This window comes from Schistocerca cancellata, chromosome 1 (genome assembly GCF_023864275.1).
Source record: "Schistocerca cancellata isolate TAMUIC-IGC-003103 chromosome 1, iqSchCanc2.1, whole genome shotgun sequence".
Taxonomy (NCBI): domain Eukaryota; kingdom Metazoa; phylum Arthropoda; class Insecta; order Orthoptera; family Acrididae; genus Schistocerca; species Schistocerca cancellata.
Window position 1 is genome coordinate 1,253,853,532 of NC_064626.1, and position 20,290 is coordinate 1,253,873,821.

Genomic DNA, 20,290 nt, shown 5'->3' on the forward strand with positions numbered 1-20,290 from the left:
GAGCTCAGTTGTAGGGAGCGAAGCGAAATGTAGTGTGAGGAGGGCTATGCGAGAGGCGTTCAATGAATTCGAAAGTAAAGTTCTATGTACTGACTTGGCAGAAAATCCTAAGAAATTTTGGTCTTATGTCAAAGCGGTAGGTGGATCAAAACAAAATGTCCAGACACTCTGTGACCAAAGTGGTACTGGAACAGAGGATGACAGACTAAAGGCCGAACTACTAAATGTCTTTTTCCAAAGCTGTTTCACAGAGGAAGACTCCACTGTAGTTCCTTCTCTAGATTATCGCAAAGATGACAAAATGGTAGATATCGAAATAGACGGCAGAGGGATAGAGAAAGAATTCAAATCGCTCAAGAGAGGAAAGGCCGCTCGACCTGATGGGATACCAGTTCGATTTTACACAGATTACGCGAAGGAACTTCCCCCCCCCCCTTCGTGCAGCGGTGTACCGTAGGTCTCTAGAAGAGCGTAGCGTGCCAAAGAATTGGAAAAGGGCACAGGTCATCCCGGTTTTCAAGAAGGGACGTCGAACAGATGTGCAGAACTATAAACCTATATCTCTGACGTCGATCAGTTGTAGAATTCTGGAACATGTATTGTGTTCGAGTATAATGACTTTTCTGGAGACTAGAAATCTACTCTGTAGTAATCAGCATGGGTTTCGAAAAAGACGACCATGTGAAACACAGCTCGCGCTAATCGTCCACGAGACTCAGAGGACCATAGACACGGGTTCACAGGTAGATGCCGTGTTTCTTGACTTCCGCAAGGCGTTCTATACAGTTCCCCACAGTCGTTTAATGAACAAAGTAAGAGCATATGGACTATTAAACCAATTGTGTGATTGGATTGAAGAGTTCCTAGATAACAGAGCGCAGCATGTCATTCTCAATGGAGAGAAGTCTTCCGAAGTAAGAGTGATTTCAGGTGTGCCGCAGGGGAGTGTCGTAGGACCGTTGCTATTCACAATGTACATAAATGACCTTGTGGATGACATCGGAAGTTCACTGAGGCTTTTTGCGGATGATGCTGTGGTGTATCGAGAGGTTGTAACAATGGAAAATTGTACTGAAATGCAGAAGGATCTGCAGCGAATTGACGCATGGTGCAGCTAATGGCAATTGAATCCCAATGTAGACAAGTGTAATGTGCTGCGAATACATAGAAAGATACATCCCTTGTCATTTAGCTACAATATAGCAGGTCAGCAACTGGAAGCAGTTAATTGCATAAATTATCTGGGAGTACGCATTAGGAGTGGTTTAAAATGGAATGATCATATAAAGTTGATCGTCGGTAAAGCAGATGCCAGACTGAGATTCATTGGAAGAATCCTAAGGAAATGCAATCCGAAAACAAAGGAAGTAGGTTACAGTACACTTGTTCGCCCAGTGCTTGAATACTGCTCAGCAGTGTGGGATCCGTACCAGATAGGGTTGATAGAAGAGATAGAGAAGATCCAACGGAGAGCAGCGCGCTTCGTTACAGGATCATTTAGTAATTTCGAAAGCGTTACGGAGATGATAGATAAACTCCAGTGGAAGACTCTGCAGGAGAGACGCTCAGTAGCTCGGTACGGGCTTTTGTTGAAGTTTCGAGAACATACCTTCACCGAGGAGTCAAATGGTTCAAATGGCTCTGAGCACTATGGGACTTAACATCTGTGGTCAGCAGTCCCCTAGAACTTAGAACTACTTAAACCTAACTAACCTAAGGACATCACACACATCCATGCTCGAGGCAGGATTCGAACCTGCGACCGTAGCAGTTGCACGGCTCCAGACTGAGCGCCTAGAACCGCGAGACCACCGCGGCCGGCCACCGAGGAGTCAAGCAGTATATTGCTCCCTCCTAAGTGTCTCTCGCGAAGAGACCATGAGGATAAAATCAGAGAGATTAGAGCCCACACAGAGGCATACCGACAATCCTTCTTTCCACGAACAATACGAGACTGGAATAGAAGGGAGAACCGATAGAGATACTCAAGGTACTCTCCGCCACACACAGTCAGGTGGCTTGCGGAGTATGGATGTAGATGTACATGTAGATGTAGAGCGTGAGTATTCGACTTCGAGTTATTGGGAGAATCTTAGGAAGGTGTGTTTGTCTGTATTCAAGACAGCGTGTAGGACGCTAGTGCAACCGATTCTTGAGAACTACAGGACCATTTGGGGCCCCAACCACGTCAGAGTAAAGGAAGACATCGAAGCAGTTGAGAAGCGCGCTGTTAGATTTGTTAGCCGTAGATTCGATTGTTACATCGATGCCTCGTTAACTAAAATGGGAATCCCTGGAAGGAAGACGACGTTCCTAACGCAGAACGCTATTTAGAAAATTTAAGAGAACCGGCCTGTGAAGGTCACTGCAGAACGACACTAAACCGCCAAGATAAGACAAAAGAAATTAGGGTTCACATGAAGGTACACAGACGGCAGATTTTTCCTCGCTCTAATTGAGAGTTGAACAGAGAAAGGAGTGAGTAGTAGTGTCCATGAACCATATGGTGGCTTGCACAGTATACAACCGAAAGTAGATATGTACAAATCTACATATTGAATGTAGCATCAGTCTTCTAGACAACAGTCTGACACCGTACGTATGGGTTAACCAAATCAACAGCTGCTACGTTCGCAAGGAATGTTAAGAAACCTCCTGGACGATTAAAAGTATGTTCCGGACCACGACTCGAACTCGACTTCTTGCCTCTTGCGGGCACTGTCCTTACCAATTGAGCTATCCAAGTGCGATTCAAGACCCACCATCTCAGCTCCATTCTACCTCCGTACCTCTCTAACTTCCGAACTCCACATAAGCTCTTCTGTACACGTTTCAGGACTAGCATCATTGACGGAATGGATATTGCGGAGAAATGGCTTCGTTTCAGCCTGAGGGATTGTTTCCGGAACGAATCTTCACCCTAGAGTTAAATGACGCTGATGATGAGACTGAGACTATCATTTTCTGGATGCAGCATCTCCTTCATCTTCTTCGGTGGCTGGAAAATTGGTGTAATGGCTTGTCTGACATGAATCCTGCCTAATAAGTGGATGCAACACAGCAGAAAGGTCGGGGGGGGGGGGGGGGGGGCAGTAAGCGAATTATACAGAGTGAGTGGCATAAGACGTAACGCGCCTTTCATTTCGTCAACGGGACAAGATATTTAAACGAGGTTTTTCAGAAATGATATAATGCAGAGGGTCTCGTAATTTTGTTGCGTAATTAGTACTCTTAAGCTGTGAATGAAGTGAAATATTGAAACAACAGTGTTAAAAAAAAGAGTACGACTGCTGTGTCGTCCGAACAAGACACAGCCAGGGCAAAAGCACCACTGGCGCAAAGATGTGAGCTGGCACCAGTGCCATAAAGACTCGCCACTTGCGCGATTTCCAGCAGCGCCACTGGCGGCGCTGAGGATGAAGATATCGACTTCGCCTCCGCCAACGAACGGACGAAAACGGACAGAAACCTTCTAGGAAGATACAAGAGCAGCTCTCGCCCACTTGATTATAGATCCATCTAGGGCTGACTTAGACAGGGAAAGTCGTTTAGTGAACTCTTAGATGTGAACAGATAATTGTAAATTTCATTTGCTATATATTGTGAAGTCTACCTGTGATTATTTCCACTTAGCCATTGAGGCATTTTCAGTGTTATATTACATGCAGTGTAATATTGCACAGGTCACTCCAATACTCAAGAAAGGTAGTGGGAATAATCCACTAAATTATAGGCCCATTTCGTTACCGTCGATATGCAGCAGGATTTTAGAACATATATTGTGTTGGAACATTATGAATTACCTCGAAGAAAACTGTCTATTTACACACAGTCAACATGGGTTTAGAAAACATCTTTCCTGTGAAACACAACTGGCTCTTTATTCACATGAAGTGTTGAGTGCTGTTGACAAGGGTTTTCAGATCGATTCCGTATTTCTGGATTTCCGGAAGTCTTTTGACACTACCACACAAGCAGCTCGTAGTGAAATTCTGTGCTTATGGAATATCGTCTCAGTTATGTGACTGGATTTGCGATTTCCTGTCAGAGAGGTCACAGTTCGTAGTAATTGACGGAAAGTCATCGAGTAAAACAGAAGTAATTTCTGGCATTCCCCAAGGTAGTGTTATGGGCCCTTTGCTGTTCCTGATGTATATAAACGATTTTGGAGACAATCTCAGCAGCCGTCTTCGGTTGTTTGCAGATGACGCTGTCGTTTATCGACTAATAAAGTCATCAGAAGGTCAAAACAAACTGCAAAACGATTTAGAAAAGATATCAGAATGATGCGAAAAGTGGCAGTTGAACCTAAATAACGAAAAGTGTGAGGTCATCCACATGAGTGCTAAAAGGAACTCGTTAAACTTCGGTTACACGATAAATCAGTCTAATCTAAAAGCCGTAAGTTCAACTAAATACCTAGGTATTACAGTTACGAACAACTTAAATTGGAAGGAACATCTAAAAAATGTTGGGGAAGGCTAACCAAAGACTGCGTTTTATTGGCAGGACACTTAGAAAATGTAGCAGATCTACTAAGGAGACTGCCTACACTACGCTTGTCCGTCCTCTTTTAGAATACTGCTGCGCGGTGTGGGATCCTTACCAGATAGGACTGACAGAGTACATCGAAAAAGTTCAAACAAAAGCCACCACGTTTTGCATTATCGCGAAACATGGGAGTGAGTGTCACAGAAATGATACAGGATTTGGGCTGGATAGGCGTTCATTCTTTCCGCGCGCTATACGACATTGGAATAACAAAGAATTGTGAAGCTGGTTCGATAAACCCTCTGCCAGGCACTTGAATGTGATTTGCAGAGTATCCACATAGATGTAGACGTGTTGCAGACTTCATTATTCAACTAGTCACAAAGATAAGTAAACGTTTTAACTCATTTGTGTGTCTTTGTAAATAGTTTGTTGGAGTGTTGTAGACCTTTCGTTCTCCTATCCTGTTACCTGACCCCGGGGCATAGCTGTGTAACAGTGGCAGGGAGAACTTGTCTTAGCGGTGTACTCCACCAGACACCGTTTCCCGAACTCACAGAGTCGGCCTACCGTAACAAAAGTGGCAACTTTGCCTCCACAGCAGCAGCGACGAGGTCTTTACAAAACTGGCGACGAGGGGTTACAAAAAGAACGATATACTTCTTTAAAAACATTCTATAGGTCTTGAAAACGGGAGCGCAGTGACTTAACTTTCGTTAATGTGTTGAAATTTTACACGGAAGTATCCGAGAAATGTGTTATAATTGAAAGGCAAGGCGACCGGAACCGACTGTTGCGGCGTGAACGTGGTCAAGCTGCGATATCATGTCAGGCTCAGTCATTATATGCAGCAAAAAGATAGGCCTGCAACACTGAAATAAAGGGTAGTTAATTCATATGACACAGGTACGGAAGCAGTTACGATTGTTTCAGATTGAACTATACGCTAACATCGAGTACTTGAGAAGGAACTTACGAAAGCTATTTGAAATTTGTGTATGAGCGAATGTTTCAGGGAACAGCCATCCTGGAAACGGATAAGCAGTCTCAGGGTTTGATACAACGATGAAGGCTGGCAGGTGAGGAGGTGGAGACAGAGAATGCTTACAGCAGTCTAGGGAGTCGGAGGCCAGCCTTTCAATTGTACGGTCGCATGTAGTATGAGCTCCGAAGGAAGTTATAATTTGTCGGTTTTGGTTGTGCTACATGTTTCAAAAGTGTTTTAAAGTGAAGGCATATTTAATCTGGTGTTTTTTTTTTTAGAAAGTACCGATTTTAAGTAATTTTATGAATGAGAAAGGACAATAATTTTGCGTGGAATATTGAGCAGATCGGTGACTAATAACATGAGTGCATTAGACACCGATAAACTTAATAGTATGGCGAGCATTTTCATTTAAGAACAATCCGTGTTTAGTAGCTGTTCAGATATCGGGAAATAAAATTTAAAATGATATTGTTTATAACGATAAACAAATCGACGATTACGTCGACGCTGGGAGTCGCATGAAGGACGTGATGATTATTTGGTTGGCCTGACTCCAGCTACACACTGGGAAAACGAAACTGCAAATATCTGGTGTGCCGAGACACCAGAAAAAAAGCACCTGACAACTTCATTACTGGCCACTAAAATTGCTACACCAAGAAGAAATGCAGATGATAAACGGGTATTCATTGGACAAATATATTATACTAGGCCTGATATGTGATTACATTTCCACGCAATTTGGGTGCATAGATCCTGAGAAATCAGTACCCAGAACAAGCACCTCTGGCCGTAATAACGGCCTTGATACGCCTGGGCATTGAGTCAAACAGAGCTTGGATGGCGTGTACAGGTACAGCTGCCCTTGCAGCTTGAATATGATATTGTGACGAGCCAGTTGCTCAGCCACCATTGACCAGACATTTTCAATTGGTGAGAGATGTGGAGAATGTGCTGGCCAGGGCAGCAGTTGAACATTTTCTGTATCCAGAAAGGTCCGTACAGGACCTGCAACATGCGGTCGTGCATTATCCTGCTGAAATGTAGGGTTTCGCAGGGATCGAATGAAGGGTAGAGCCGCGGGTCGTAACACATCTGAAATGTAACGTCCACTGTTCAATGTGCCGTCAATGCAAACAAGAGGTGACAGAGACGTGTAACCAATGGCACCCCATACCATCACGTCGGATGATACGCAAGTATGGCGATGACGAATACACGCTTCCAATGTGCGTTCACCGCGATGTCACCAAACACGGATGCGACCATCATGATGCTGTAAACAGAACCTGGATGCATCCGAAAAAATGACGTTTTGCCATTCGTGCACCCAGGTTCGTCGTTGAGTACACCATCGCAGGCGCTCCTCTCTGTGATGCAGCGTCAAGGGTAACCACAGCCACCGTCTCCGAGCTGATAGTCCATGGTGCTGCAAACGTCGTCAACTGTTCGTGCAGATGGTTGTTGTCTTGCAAACGTCCCCATCTGTTGACTCAGGGATCGAGACGTGGCTGCACAATCCGTTACAGTCATACGGATAAGATGCCTGTCATCTCGACTGCTAGTGATACGAGGCCGTTGGGATCCAGCACGGCGTTCCGTATTACCCTCCTGAACCCACCCATTCCATATTCTGCTAACAGTCATTGGATCTCGACCAACGCGAGCAGCAATGTCGCGATACGATAAACCGAAATCGCGATAGGCTACAGTCCGACCTTTTGTCAGAGTCGGAAACGTGATGGTGCGCATTTCTCCTCCTTACACGAGGCATCAGAACGTTTCTCCAGGCAACGCCTGTCAACTGCTTTTTGTTTATGAGAACTCGGTTGGAAACTTTCCTCATGTGAGCACGCTGTAGGTGTTGGCACCGGCGCCAACCTTGTGTGAATGCTCTGAAAAGCTAATCATTTGCATATCACAGCATCTTCTTCCTGTCGGTTAAATTTCGCGTCTGTAGCACATCATCTTCATTGTGTAGCAGTGCTCTATATCCACTATCTTGTACGTTAACATTCAACTGCCTGTAAGGACTTACACCAAAGAGCACCCAGACAGCAGAGGAAACACAACGGCTCTTGACTCCATCCGTTGTGGTTCCACTGCGTGATGCCTTCAGGTAGCTCGGGAAGTCAGTTTTGTGTTGTCCTCGTCTTCGTACCGTCTTCACTGACACGAAGTCACCTGCACTGTGTCACATGAGAAGTCTAAGCATATGTAACTTCGTAGCAGGATACGGCTTGGCCCCTTGCGATTTTTCTGAACTGTCGGCGCACGCCGTATTTTCAACTGTTGAGATGGATGCAAGGGCACATTCCGAAAGCCAACTTAAAAGAAAGAAGAAGGCTTCAAGTAACATGGCGTTGTTCGTTAAGAGGCTCCGGAGCGCCCTATACTTGCAATGTTAAAATAACGCTTATAAATTACATCTTTCCTCACAAAGTATTTGAGGTAGGAAGTTGAACTTTTTACAGATTATTTATTGGAATATGGGCTACAACTTAAGACAGGGATTTTACAAAATTTTAGTTCAGTTATTAAAGATGATTTTTTTCAATTGTAATGAAAATTCACAACAGTTTTTTGCAATTTTTTATTTATATATTCAAAAATATACAGTTTTTTGGAAAAAGGCTGTGTTAAATTATGCAGAAGGTACTGTGTAACATTTACTGAAAGTTTGAAACAAATATGTTTGGAAGATCCTTAGAAAACATGTAATTAGTATGAGAAAATAAAAGTTTTGGGAATCGAGCGACAAAGATTGGATTAACTTTTTAGTGCATTCCAGGTCCATAGGATGGATTATCTTCATCCTCTGCAAACTCCTCCTCCAGCTTCCTCTTGTTTACTCTTGCTTGTATTTCTAGACTCTTTACAGCCCTGTCTGCAGCCCGAAGGCGTTCCTTGTCTAAAGCAAGCATCGCTCGTACCATGTTAGAATGTTATTATTTACAGTAATAACACATACCTTTGGCTTTCCAACATTTCTCCTTTTCTTAAAAGCCTTCAGAGGATTTCTAATAACTTTACTTTTACTCATTATTATACTTCAACAAAACAGAGACTCAAGAAACAGAATTAATTACGAATATTTTCGAGATAACGACAGAGTAAATAAACATGAAACAATCGACAATCACACCAGCGATATATATTGAACCATCACAGGTTAGCCACAACACATACTTTATCTCACATCACTAAAATGTACCTGATGAACACGGACGTTAATAATAACACAATTTGACAGCAGTTTAACAGCGCCACAGTGGGTCACGCCCATGTAGAACACATTTCAAAAAAAAATTAAAAATAGTTGTAGTCTTCGCAATTGAATAAATTATATATCTATTAAAAGGTAATAGTCTGTAGATTCAGAAAACGCAAAAAAGTAAAAATTGAACTTTTCATGATTTTGAGCCTTTCCGGAGCCCCTTAATACTGAATACTGTAGCTATGAACTCACAGATAACTTCAGCTGATGTTCGTTGCTCGCGGTGCCTGAAGGTTAAAAATAAGTGAAAGCATAAAAAAGTTTTTCAACTCGGGAGTCTCTTGCCTGCAACAGTGTTTAAAGAGGGAAAACCTCTGCTCCAGGGTACTGCAGTGGCCAGATGAATTCACATTGCAGCGACGGCACTTCCCGTCAGAGATCGCAATTTCAATTTTTAAAGTCCTAAGTAATTATTTGTGACGCAAAGGCAGCAGTACTGGCAAACGACAGCACGATGAGGTGAAGAGAACCGCGTCAGGCTCATCCATATTCATGGACCTCTCGGGCGACATAACTTTGCCGAAGAGCGGATATGTGCACCTGCCTGCACGAACTACATTTCTCTCTCGCGAAACAAATACGGGCTCTTCACAGACACACGTCTAACCTTTTTGCTTATTTATAGTATCCTTCCGCAACTCTTTGGCGAAAAAGAAGAGAACAAAATGGAGTTGATGTTACACATTCAAACTTCAGAGCACGTTGCGTTGTTAGCAGAAGAAGTGACAAATTTACGAAATGTTACGAATACAGTTGCACGATAAAATGTATATTCCCCACTTTCTTTCGTAGAGACATGCCAGTAAAACGAATCCTGGAGATAGATACACACAATGAACTGTAGCAGTGTCTCCACAAGCTCTCCAGTTCCTCGCTAATGAAAGCAAATATTCAGCGTGCCGTGTCGGTCTTTCATTGTCTGTAGCTGTCGCACAAATACTATTTTTTGTAGTCATACGTACAGAGTAACTGTACGAAGTTATTTCTTGTGACTTTAGTCAGAGAAATGTGTGGATAGGCGTTCGAAAACGTTATTTCCCGTGATACGTGATTCCTTAATCGTACCACACTTACACACCATATCTTAAATGCCTTAAAAGAGGAAGCGGGAATCATAGTTGGTAGTCACAATTTATAATTAAGACAATTTATTGACATTACCCGTTTAAAAAAACTGACAATTACTGTTAGAACTCAACGTACTCAGTACTCTAACAAACAATTCCAAATTAAGAAAATAGGGTTACTGACAAACTTGACAACTTCAGACTCCCATATAGGGCTTCCCTTAAAATAGATACAATGAAAACAATTACAGGTAAAGGGGGACTTAATAACACCTGAAGACTATTGCAATATTAAGATGCCATTACATAACATGATAGAACCACTTAAAAAAGGTACAATAGAAACACTGATCTTTAAAAAATAAATGTTCACGTGCTCAGACTGTTAACAAAAAATTACTAGAAAAGACTGCACAGGGAAGTTCAAAAATGGTTCAAATGGCTCTGAGCACTATGGGACTTCTGAGGTCATCAGTCCCCTAGTAGAACTTAGAGCTACTTAAACCTAACTAACCTAAGGACATCAAACACATCCATGTCCGAGGCAGGATTCAAACCTGCGACCGTAGCGGTCGCGCGGTTCCAGACTGTAGCGCCTAGAATCGCTCGGCCACCCCGGCCGGTCATAAGAAAGTCAGCAGATGCTCTGCAGTTTAAGGTTTAGCCAGTTGCCAGTCCCTAGAATTTAAGAAAACAAGTTCATATATAAGAGGTTACATACAAAATATATGTATCTACCAGCTTAACCCGCCTTGACGGAAAGGAAAATAAATACTAAAACTTTTAAAGACGATATGGGAACAACTCCGGTAGCGGCCAGGTTCTTAAACACTGTCAGGCCTGGACCTCGGATGACATTTCACTCCCCACCAAGGCGCTGGCACAGTCAAAAGTGTCTGCCCGAATCACAAGGACATTCCAATAACTCTGAATCATAGAAACACTAGGCAGAACCTGTAACGCCGGAAATGCATGTCCTCCTATTTCCATCTATTGTACTATAATTTTTTTCCTTGTTTTGTTACCTCAAGATATGACATTTCTGTCTCTTTATATATTGTAATTGTTTTACTGTTTGTATATATATATATATATATATATATATATATATATATATATATATATATGCATTTATGTCGATGTATAATTGGTTTGTTTTGTGAATATTATTCGTATTTATACGCTGGGTCTGGCCTAGGGAAAACTATACTATCGAACGAATACATCGATAGGTCGTGTGGAGAACGAAAGTGTTTAGGATCTTTGGTAGTGTTAACTCTGCCGCGTGGAGCGCGGAATGAACCCGAGTGTCGTTGAAATTCAAACGCCAGCATTAAAGTAACATTATTCCATTTCACTGCTTTAATTTCAAAGTTCAGTTAAGGTATTCATAGCTGGCTACAATATTCAGATTACACAAGCACAAATTAAGAGTGCGAGTTTTGTTACCGTATTTTAGCTTACCTGTGACTGCAGCTCAGCTTGGTACGTACTGAATTTTACTACTGTTAATTGTTCTGAAACATTTAATTCAAGTTCAAAGTTAAATTCCTTATTTCTAAATTGCGTAGATTCAAGTAGCTTTTGAAATGATTGTTGAGGTAGTCCAAGACTAACCGTATTTTACTGAATTTCGATGTGCTTCAGAAACAAAGCTCACTATTAACTTCAGTCACTAAATTAACTTTCGATTTTCCTGTTTCATTAATTCTCTTGCTAAATTAAGTCAGAGTCTAGCGAAATTTATTACTTCTGACAAACTTTCAGTTTTCACACTGCACGTGTCAACCTTCAGTTGCCACGCTTCTAGTGCTAATTATAAGTGTAATAACCTTTCTTTTTCAGTTACTATAGTAATTGTTCTTAGGACTGGCGACCGTAATTTTCCCCAAATCTCAAATACCTAATTACCGCTAGTTAATTGTTAACGTAACGGCCGCACATTTACTTTCTTTATTAACTTTACCCCTTTTCAAAATTAATTTCCACCTGTTTCATTAGCATTTTTCCTTTCATTTAGATGTAACCCTTTCCTCCCTCTTTACCGACAGATTAACTTCGGTGACGATTGCTTTTCCCAAATTTCCATTAGGTACACGCGGTTTAATTTTTCACTGTCATTAAGGTCGATAAGTGAGGAGGAGGTTACAAACCTTTGACTCACTTACACATGGACAACTGTATTAATAGAGTGCAGGCTTTAAAAAGGCAACATAAAATCATTAGATTACAAGAGACACAAAGCACTAGGAAAACTTCTGAGAAAATTTTCAATAACGGCCACTATTTAACTAGGCCAACTAAACTCTCCCACACCGTCTTAAGGTTCGACTATGAAAGTCTCACCATAATAGTAGAATTTAAAATCTCTGAATGCGTCGGTGAACAACAACAATTACGACGACCCACTCCGTATCAGGTACACAATACGAGGGAGCGGGTTCCACAGCTTCGCCGCTTCCCTCCAAATTTTGTTCCCAGCGAAGTCACAGAACTTGTATCTCCAAGCTGCCCATGTCGGCAAAACGCCCAACCGATTTCACACCACAACGTGTAACGGTCATCACGCTCGTTTGGCAGCCGTTGACACTCGTCTCCCGGCGAATGTCACCAGAGCTCGAGGGTTACCCGTCGAAGGCTCACAACCAACTCGCTTCGCCCGCCAACCCGGTAGATAAGACTCGCGAAAGCAAAGATAACTTAGCTCAACCATAATCGATCTCAACGATACATGAACAAAATAACACTGGCGTCAGCTCGCCACGGCTCATCCCATGCAACAGTTTTTAGGTCATTTGGTAAAGGAGGGAAGTACATTGATGAGTCGAAACATTATGACCATTGTTCACAGCGAGGCTGAATGCTTCCTTGTGGTGTCGCGGGCAAGTGAAACAGTTTGAAAAGAATGTAAGCTGAAGGGAGACCAATTGACAGTCCTCACAGCGAAGATACGCGCCGAAAATGTGGAAATCCACAGATATAGACGGTTTTCACAAAGAGCACATTATCTCTGGAACAGCGAATCTGGTCGCCTGTTGGCGTACTACTGTTGTGAGCACCTATGGAAGTGTGTTAGGGACAGTGAAACAACGAGTAGGCCGTATAGTGTCGGACTTCCAGGACTCATCACAAGACTCACGCCCCGTCCTCACAGCTTTACTTCTGCCAGTATCTCGTCTCCTACCTTCCAAACTTTACAGAAGCTCTCCTGCGAACCTTGCAGAGCTAGCACTCCTGAAAGAAAGGATATAGCGGAGACATGGCTTAGCCACAGCCTGGGGATGTTTCCAGAATGAGATTTTCACTCTGCAGAGGAATGTGCGCTGATATGAAACTTCCTGGCAGATTAAAACTGTGTGCCGGGCGGGATTCAAACTCGGGACCTTTGCCTTTCGCGGGCAAGTGCTCTACCAACTGAGCTACCCAAGCACGACTCACGCCCCGTCCTCACAGCTTTACTTCTGTCAGTATCTCGTCTCCTACATTCCCAACTTTACAGAAGCTCTCCTGCGAACCTTGCAGAGCTAGCACTCCTGAAAGAAAGGATATAGCGGAGACATGGCTTAGCCACAGCCTGGGGGATGTTTCCAGAATGAGATTTTCACTCTGCAGCGGAGTGTGCGCTGATATGAAACATCCTACTCGAGTTCGAGTCTCGGTCCAGCACACAGTTTTAATCTGCCACGAAGTTTCATATCAGCGCACACTCCGCTGCAGAGTGAAAATCTCATTCTGGAAACATCCCCCAGGCTGTGGCTAAGCCATGTCTCCGCTATATCATTTCTTTCACGAGTGCTAGTTCTGCAAGGTTCGCAGGAGAGCTTCTGTAAAGTTTGGAAGGTAGGAGACGAGATACTGGCAGAAGTAAAGCTGTGAGGACGGGGCGTGAGTCGTGCTTGGGTAGCTCAGTTGGTAGAGCACTTGCTCGCGAAAGGAAAAGTTCCCGAGTTCGAATCTCGGTCCGGCCCACAGTTTTAATCTGCCAGGAAGTTTCATATCCGCGCACACTCCGCTGCAGAGTGAAAATCTCATTCTGGAAACATCCCCCAGGCTGTGGCTAAGCCATGTCTCCGCTATATCATTTCTTTCACGAGTGCTAGTTCTGCAAGGTTCGCAGGAGAGCTTCTGTAAAGTTTGGAAGGTAGGAGACGAGATACTGGCAGAAGTAAAGCTGTGAGGACGGGGCGTGAGTCGTGCTTGGGTAGCTCAGTTGGTAGAGCACTTGCTCGCGAAAGGAAAAGGTCCCGAGTTCGAATCTCGGTCCGGCACACAGTTTTAATCTGCCAGGAAGTTTCATATCCGCGCACACTCCGCTGCAGAGTGAAAATCTCATTCTGGAAACATCCCCCAGGCTGTGGCTAAGCCACGTCTCCGCTATATCCTTTCTTTCACGAGTGCTAGTTCTACAAGGTTCGCAGGAGAGCTTCTGTAAAGTTTGGAAGGTAGGAGACGAGATGTGTGAGGACGGGGCGTGAGTCGTGCTTGGGTAGCTCAGTTGGTAGAGCACTTGTCAGCGAAAGGTAAAGGTCCCGAGTTCGAGTCTCGGTCCGGCACACAGTTTTAATCTGCCAGGAAGTTTCATGTACTCGGGATACCGGCAAACCGAAGTAGATGAGGCTGATCTCGAGAAAACTGCATTCATCACCCCTGAGGGCCTGTATGAGTTTAAGGTCATGCCGTTTGGTTTGTGTAATGCACCAGCAACTTTTGAACTGATGTTGGATAATCTTCTAAGTCACCTGAAGTGGACGATGTGTCTTTGTTATTTAGATGACATTATAGTGTTCTCAGAGACATTTGATGAACACACAAAAAGACTGAGGGCCTTTCGTAAGTGTCTCCAACAAGGCGGACTGAAACTTAATCCAAGAAAGTGTCCCTTTGGAGCAAAAGAAATCAAAATAGTTGGACACGTTGTGTCAAACGGCCTGGATATTGAAATTTATGTTAGTTTCCAGTAGTTTCTGTTTCAGGATGTATTTAACCTGTACTTTGGTCTTTAATCATTCTTCTGCTTAATTTGATTTAATTTACTGGTTATTGGTATGTAGTAGAGTAATAATTTAACAGACACGTGATTAAATACTGACAAGATTTCTCGACTGCGCCGCTTCTAAGTTTCAATCGAATGTTTGTTCCTAGGTACGTAACCATGTTGTACCTTGGATCATTTTCTGACAACTGGAAAATCTTAAAACATGACTGTGTTGTACCTTGGATCATTTTCTCACAACTGGAAAATCTAAGTATTACAAAGGAATTTTTGAAATTTCAGAAGTATAGTGAAGTATACAAGAAGTGAATGTTATAATTTACAAATGTAATAAGAATATATATTTAACTTCTATTACAGAAATTGCTAGAGGCAAAAGTTTGAAAAGTGTACCGAGGTACAACACTCTCCCCTATCAGTGGTAGGAGTAAATTTTTAATTATGACCTACAAAAAAGGAGTTGCGTAATTATTTTTTGTTTCTTTGCTCTTAAATGTCTGCAGTCCTTGTAAACATTGAAATCCCCCCATCACAGCAACGTAACACTTCGCCAGAGGAGTTGCAGCCCATCTCCACGTTATCCAAGGGATGTTCCCTAGTGCTTTGTCTGCTCTAGTGGTGTGAGGCAGTACTATGGCGCGAGGGTTTGCAATGTTACCAGGACTGTAGACATGTAACTTCATTTATTCGTGGTGATAGAGACTTTCTAACTTTCCGTCGTACAGTTAATTTCATTTTAAGTCCTCTCTTAGCCCTCATCATCAACGTGGTTTCCAGCCACAGGCTGGCCCTGCTTGGAACATAAGCTTCACCATCTAGTCCTGTTTTCGCACATCTTTCAGTGTTGACTCTGGTCCAGTCCTCTTCTCTTTTTTCAACACACTCCTCCACACCTTTCATCCATCTATCTCGTTGTCTTCCTCTAGGTCGTCTCCTTCGCATCTCCATTTCATGTGTTTTTTGGGAATCCTCCTGTTGTCCATTCTCTTTAAGTGCGCATACCATCTCAGCCTTGATGTTTCTATCGTGTTCTGCGAGAGTTCCTCTTTCCCTAGTTCTCCTGCCGTTTTATTCCTCATCCTATCTCTCCTTGTTACTCCTATCCTGCTTCAGAGGAATATGCCTATAATCGGCTTACGTCTCTTTTCTTCATTACCTATGTTCCAGGTGCCTATATCAGTATTAGGATGTAGTTAACCTCTATATATTACTTCTTTCCTTTTTTATAGGACGTCATCGTTCCAAACCAGACCCCTAACACTTCGCAGAAATGCTTCTGCTTGTCTGCCACGTTCACTGATCTCTTTCTCATTTATTACGTATACTTTTATAACACTTCCCGAGCAGCTGACACTTTCCACCAACTCTTAACCTTCAGTCCTGATTCCACTAGCTGCTCTTTCTTTCTCTCTGGTTGTAACCAGGATCTCACATTTGTTTACATGAAATTTCATTCGATACTGTCTCACAGGTTCTTCCCATGCCTCTAGCCGTTTCTGAATCTCCTCCTCCCTGTTTCCCCAGATCGTAAAGTCATCCGCGAACACCATTGCTTTCAGCTTACCTTCTCCGGCCTTTTTGTCACCTTAGTCATTATCTCACCCAAGAAGCTTTCAACAGGGGAATTAGACACTGATAGTCATAAGATTTACAATTTTTATTTATTTAAAAAAATTTTATTTCTCATTATCTACAAAATATTGAAACGTCAATTTACTTTTCAAGTTATTATCTTTCATCGCACGAGAATTCAGAACCCATCCTGTCCCTTAGACTGTGGCCCCGCCTCACTGGCACATTCCAGTCTGCAATTTTCCTATCTTCGAAAGTGAATTATCCGAACCATCAGGAGTTTCCCAATGTTCGGCTAGCAACAGCCCCAAATACGTTACACCCTCTCGTGGGGCATTCTATGTACTTCCCACGGTGGTAAGTTCTGGAGAGTTCGGTCTGCAGGACAGAAAACTGTATGTCCGAGTCGACGATAAAAACTCCGAAATGAAACTGATCTCCGCAGGAATTCCGCAGGGCTCTGTCATTTCGCCTCTACTTTTCAACTTATATATAAATGACATCCCAACAGTCCCCCTTGTTGCGGCGAGTTTTTATGCGGACGATACGGCCTTTCTGACAACTGGACGACACTCGGACCAGCTAATCGCTAGGATGCAACGGCAACTTGCTGTAATGGAACGCTGGGCGCTGCAAAATAAGATGACGATCAACCCGACGAAGACGGCAGCAGTTCTGTTCACACGGAGGAAACCAGTTCTGAACGACAGACTCCAAATAGCTGACCAGTTTATCCCATGGTCACCGGGAGTGAAGTATCTCGGTGTCTACCTTGACAAAAAATTACTCTTTACGCAGCATATTGACGACAAGAAGACGGCAGCCCAGAAGATGGCCAGGTCGTTGATTCCGTTCCTGAAGAGTAAGGATCTCAACCCTAAGACTAAACTGCAATTGTATAAGGCAACGGTGGAACCCACAATGTTGTGTGGCTCCACCTCGTGGGGAACTACGTGCGTCTCCAACTACAAGAAACTCCAAGCGCTGCAAAACATTTGCTATCAGTGGATCACAGGAGCTCCATGGTGGACAAGAAACGTGGACATCCGCACCGCACTCCACGAGACCACTATACAAGAGAAGGTCCGTGACAAGGCTCTACGAGTTTTTGACAAGATCGATGCCCTTCGGGACGAAGTTCGACAATTACAATCTGTAGGAACGGTAAACCCTGCAAGATGGCACAAGTATCGCGTACCGAAGTCAATAACGTTTCACCCCCCATAGGCAATCTGTCATAACACGAGGATGCAGTCACACATAACAGCCTTGACACATTTCACCCTCCACAGGAGATAGATATCACCAAAGACAGCAGGCTAAAGGACCCATTGCGTGCCCAAGCCTAACTGAATGCGTAATAAATAAAGTGTTTTCCTTTTATCCTTACATCCCATCCTAGGAGAATAAGTCATCAAGGATCATCTCTTCAGTCCACACTACACACACATTAAAAAAAAAATGGAGAGTTCGGGCGACTGAAATCATGGTACCTACAGGGTGTTTCAAAAATGACCGGTATATCTGAAACGGCAATAAAAACTGAACGAGCAGCGATAGAAATACACCGTTTGTTGCAATATGCTTGGGACAACAGTACATTTTCAGGCAGACAAACTTTCGAAATTACAGTAGTTACAATTTTCAACAACAGATGGCGCTGCGGTCTGGGAAACTCTATAGTACGATATTTTCCACATATCCACCATGCGTAGCAATAATATGGCGTAGTCTCTGAATGAAATTACCCGAAACCTTTGACAACGTGTCTGGCGGAATGGCTTCACATGCAGATGAGATGTACTGCTTCAGCTGTTCAATTGTTTCTGGATTCTGGCGGTACACCTGGTCTTTCAAGTGTCCCCACAGAAAGAAGTCACAGGGGTTCATGTCTGGCGAATAGGGAGGCCAATCCACGCCGCCTCCTGTATGTTTCGGATATCCCAAAGCAATCACACGATCATCGAAATATTCATTCAGGAAATTAAAGACGTCGGCCGTGCGATGTGGCCGGGCACCATCTTGCATAAACCACGAGGTGTTCGCAGTGTCGTCTAAGGCAGTTTGTATGGCCACAAATTCACGAAGAATGTCCAGATCTGAAAAATGGGCCAATGATTCCTTTGGAAGAAATGGCGGCCCAGACCAGTACTTTTTGAGGATGCAGGGACGATGGGACTGCAACATGGGGCTTTTCGGTTCCCCATATGCGCCAGTTCTGTTTATTGACGAAGCCGTCCAGGTAAAAATAAGCTTCGTCAGTAAACCAAATGCTGCCCACATGCATATCGCCGTCATCAATCCTGTGCACTATATCGTTAGCGAATGTCTCTCGTGCAGCAATGGTAGCGGCGCTGAGGGGTTGCCGCATTTGAATTTTGTACGGGTAGAGGTGTAAACTCTGGCGCATGAGACGATACATGGACGTTAGCGTCATTTGGACCGCAGCTGCAACACGGCGAACGGAAACCCGAGGCCGCTGTTGGATCAGCTGCACTAGCTTCGCGTTGCCCTCTGTGGTTGCCGTACGCGGTCGCCCTACCTTTCCAGCACGTTCATCCGTCACGTTCCCAGTCCATTGAAATTTTTCAAACAGATCCTTTATTGTATCGCTTTTCGGTCCTTTGGTTACATTAAACCTCCGTTGCAAACTTCGTCTTGTTGCAACAACACTGTGTTCTAGGCGGTGGAATTCCAACAGCAGAAACATCCTCTGTTCTAAGGAATAAACCATCTTGTCTACAGCACACTTGCACGTTGTGAACAGCACACGCTTACAGCAGAAAGACGACGTACAGAATGGCGCACCCACAGACTGCGTTGTCTTCTATATCTTTCACATCACTTGCAGCGCCATCTGTTGTTGAAAATTGTAACTACTGTAATTTCGAAAGTTTGTCCGCCTGAAAATGTACTGTTGTCCAAAGCATATTGCAACAAACGGTGTATTTCTATCGCTGCTCGTTTAGTTTTTATTGCCGTTTCAAATATGCCGGTCATTTTTGAAACACCCTGTAGTTGGCTCCATGAGAGTGCGTTATGTGTGGCGAAGCAGTCAGTGTCTGTCCGTGCCGGCAGGTGGTGAACTCCGGCGAGCCGGCGACGTTCAACTGCTCGGTGTCGGGCTCCCCCGTGGCCGGCGTGGAGTGGCTGCACAACGCGGAGCCGCTGGCCGCCGGCCGCGCGCGCCTTTTGTCGCCGCTAGTTCTGCACGTCGCCGCTGCGACGCGCGCGCATCGCGGCGTCTACCAGTGCGTCGCCAGGGGAGACGAGGACAGCGCGCAGTCCGGCGCCGAGCTGCGGCTCGGAGGTGAGTCGCCACCAGCGCTGAACTGCGTCGGGCCGTCTACCACCTGCACAGGCCACATGATTTTCAGCTTACGTAACGGGGGTTGGACTGCACGGGATTGTAGTGTGCAAGTCGTAGCTGGGGACATCATCAGCAACTGAGTTGTGTAACACAAGCAAGTGAGCAGTCAGGTGACTGCTGCCTATGGTACTTACAAGGGAACCTCCCCATCGCACCCCCCCTCAGATTTAGTTATAAGTTGGCACAGTGGATAGGCCTTGAAAAACTAAACACAGATCAATCGAGAAAACAGGAAGAAGTTGTGTGAAACTATGAAAAAATAAGCAAAATATACAAACTGAGTAGTCCACGTGCAAGATAGGCAACATCAAGGAGAATGTGAGCCCAGGAGCGCCGTGGTCCCGTGGGAAGCGTGAGCAGCTGCGGAATGTAAGGTTCTCGGTTCAAGTATTCCATCGGGTGAAAAGTTTACTTCCTCTATTTTTGCAAAGTTATGATCTGTCCGTTCGTTCATTGACATCTCTGTTCACTGTAATAAGTTTAGTGTCTGTGTTTTGCGACCGAACCGCAAAACTGTGCGATTAGTAGACAC

General features: G+C 44.0%; 1 protein-coding gene across 1 annotated transcript in view; it reads left to right on the forward strand.

Moving 5' to 3' along the window:
* LOC126143752 (Down syndrome cell adhesion molecule-like protein Dscam2) overlaps positions 1-20,290 on the forward strand; it is a 726,918-nt gene that overhangs the window by 331,425 nt on the left and 375,203 nt on the right. The window contains exon 8 of the mRNA XM_049915449.1: positions 19,467-19,698. Within this exon, the coding sequence (XP_049771406.1) occupies positions 19,467-19,698 (232 nt within the window). The remainder of the gene's footprint in view (positions 1-19,466; positions 19,699-20,290) is intronic.